The sequence below is a fragment of the Sesamum indicum genome, linkage group LG5 (genome assembly GCF_026168435.1).
Source record: "Sesamum indicum cultivar Baizhima isolate 11 linkage group LG5, ASM2616843v1, whole genome shotgun sequence".
In the NCBI taxonomy this organism is placed as follows: Eukaryota; Viridiplantae; Streptophyta; class Magnoliopsida; order Lamiales; family Pedaliaceae; genus Sesamum; species Sesamum indicum.
The window spans coordinates 9356676-9359344 of NC_142661.1; the positions used below are offsets into that span (position 1 = coordinate 9356676).

Here is a 2669-nt window from a genome sequence, read left to right on the forward strand (position 1 = left end):
GTCCCTCATTAATGACCACTTGTAGTTTGGTGGATTCATCAAGTCCTAAGAGGCTCGGTCCCCTAGGGAATCTAGTAATAAGTGGGCCCAAGTGGTGCCACGGGTCCTTCCACAAGTAGAATGACCTCCCCTCTCCAATAAGAAACTCTGTCATAGGTCGTATAGAGCTGCGAAGTCGGAGTAGTTTTCGCCATCCCCATGATCCTCCCTTCTCATTAATTGTCCAAATTGAGGTGTTGTGCAATCGAGTCTGCTTCAACCATTCAACCCATATAGATGTTCGGTCACATCTAATAACATCACATAACTTCTTTGCCATTAATGAGCGGTTAAGGATTCCAATATCCTTAATTCCTTGGCCTCCTTCATTAATAGGTTTACACACATCCTTCCACGCTACCTTGGCGTATCCCGATGTAGAAGTGCCTTTCCAAAGAAAAGTTCTGAGCCGTTTCTCAATTTGTTTAATGATAGCCTTTGGTAAGATGAATGCAGACGCCCAATAGATGCTCATTGCTGAGAGTACCGATTTAATGATTTGAATACGTCCAGCATATGATAGTGAAATTCCTTCCCAGCCATTAATGCGAGCATCAATTTTCAATAGAAGTGGTTGGCAATCGGATATAGACAATCTAGAGGACAGTAGAGGGAGACCCAAGTACCTCATTGGTAGTTGGCCCTCTTGGAAACCCATGATAGTTAAAATCTGATCCTTCCAGGCTTGTGCCGATCGAGAGATAATGACATGACTTTTTTGTACATTCAGCCGAAGTCCCGACCATTCAGCAAATCGGTCCAACCCCCTCTTGAGGGTCCTGAGTGAATTCAAGTCAGCTCTACAAAAGAGCAGGAGGTCGTCTGCGAATCCCAGCTGGAAGACTTTGGCCGGCTCACATTTCCAGTGAAAAGAGAATTGCGAATCCTGCTCAATAAGTTGCAGTAATCCCAAATGCAAAACTTCCATAACAAGAACAAAGAGATAGGGCGATAGAGGGTCTCCCTGTCTTAGTCCACGTGCTCCTGCAAAGAAACCGTGAGGGTTTCCATTCAGACCAATCGAAAAAGCCGTCGTCGTTACACACTCCTCAATCCACCTGGTGAATGTTTGGGGGAATCCAAATAGTTGCAAGACCGCAAGTAGGAAATCCCACTCAACAGTATCATATGCCTTCCTGATATCAACTTTTAGGGTACAACGAGGTGGGAGCCTCACCTGGTTGTATCCCGTGAGCAGTTCCTGTGCCAACAAAATGTTGTCCCCAATGCTACGCCCTGGGATAAATGCTCCCTGACAGGGGCTAATAATCTTGTCCAGAACCACACTCAACCGCTGGACAAGTAGTTTTGCAATAATTTTGTATAACACATTACAGCATGAAATAGGTCTAAAGTCACCAACAGTCATAGGAGTGTGTACCTTTGGGATTAGTGCCAAAAGTGTGGAGTTGACTTGTTTGAGTAGCTTACCGGTACTAAAGAATTCCAGTACCGCCTTTGTAACTTCCTGTCCCACCACTGGCCAGGCTGCTTTAAAGAATCCTGATGAGTATCCATCAGGTCCCGGGGCCTTGTCATCTGCAATGTCAAATACTGCTTGCTTCACATCATCCGGTGTAAACGCCAATATAAGATGGCCAGCCTCTTCATTAGAAAGAATATGTCTTGCCCACGGTCTGAGAAAGCCAATATCAAGCGCTATCTGACGTCGGTTACCGCCCAGAAGATTTTGATAGTAACAGACAAATTCATTGATGATCTCTTCTGGTTCAGTGTGGATGGTCCCGTTGTCATCACTTATCTGCAGTATCCTCCTTGCCACCCTTCTCTTGGCAATTTTACGAAAGAAAATTCGGGAGCATTGGTCCCCCCCCTTCATCCATTGCATCTTGGCTCGTTGTTGCAGCATGATTTGTTCCAGTTTTGCCGCTTTAGCATAAACCAGGCGGCAACAGTGTTCTAATAGTAGGAAGGCCTCATTTTGTCTATCTGAACTCACCAGTTGTTGTGCCTCATCTAGAAAGCCTTTAGCTAATTGCACGTTGAGGGTCAAATCCCCCTTCTTCCTCCTTTGCTCTCTGAAGACCGGTTTCAGTGCTTTGAGTTTACGTGTTACCGCAAACATAGGCACCCCAACGATTGTATTCTGCCAGATATTTTGCACACTGGGGATGAATTCAGGTGAGAGTGTTAGGTAGTTGTCAAATCGAAACATACCTCCTGTTTGATTTTGCCTGTCCCTATGCAGAAGGAGCGGCGAGTGGTCAGAAGTCCGCGGTAGGAGGCTATGATAGTATGAGGAGGGGAACCTCGCAAGCCATCTATCATTAATAAGGAAACGATCCAATTTCTTCCATAGACTTCGCGAGTTCGTGCTGCAGTTGTGCCAAGTATACCATTCCCCCTGCATAGGCATGGGTATTAGCCCGGCCTCCTGAATACCAGCATTGAATTCTTCCATGGCCATCCTTATATCCCCAGAAGCTCCACACACCTCATTCATGTCTCGGACCGCGTTGAAGTCCCCCCCCACCAGCCAGGGCTCATCCGAGTGCTCTCGAGCTAATGATTCCAAGGTATTCCATAAATTTCTACGATCTATCATCTCAGAGGCACCATAAACAATAGTGATAATGAGGGATTCACTATCTGTCCTATGAGTGACACGA

The 2669-nt window shown here is 45.9% G+C and overlaps 1 protein-coding gene across 1 annotated transcript; it reads right to left on the reverse strand.

The window, feature by feature from the left end:
• Positions 1–1088: 1088 nt before the first annotated feature.
• On the reverse strand, positions 1089–2467 carry LOC148788106 (uncharacterized). Its single transcript, XM_088880356.1, has 2 exons — positions 2000–2467; positions 1089–1097 (listed from the first exon to the last, which is right to left on the reverse strand). The coding sequence occupies exons 1-2, from the start codon at positions 2465–2467 to the stop codon at positions 1089–1091; spliced, it is 477 nt and encodes a 158-aa protein (XP_088736482.1).
• Positions 2468–2669: the final 202 nt, after the last annotated feature.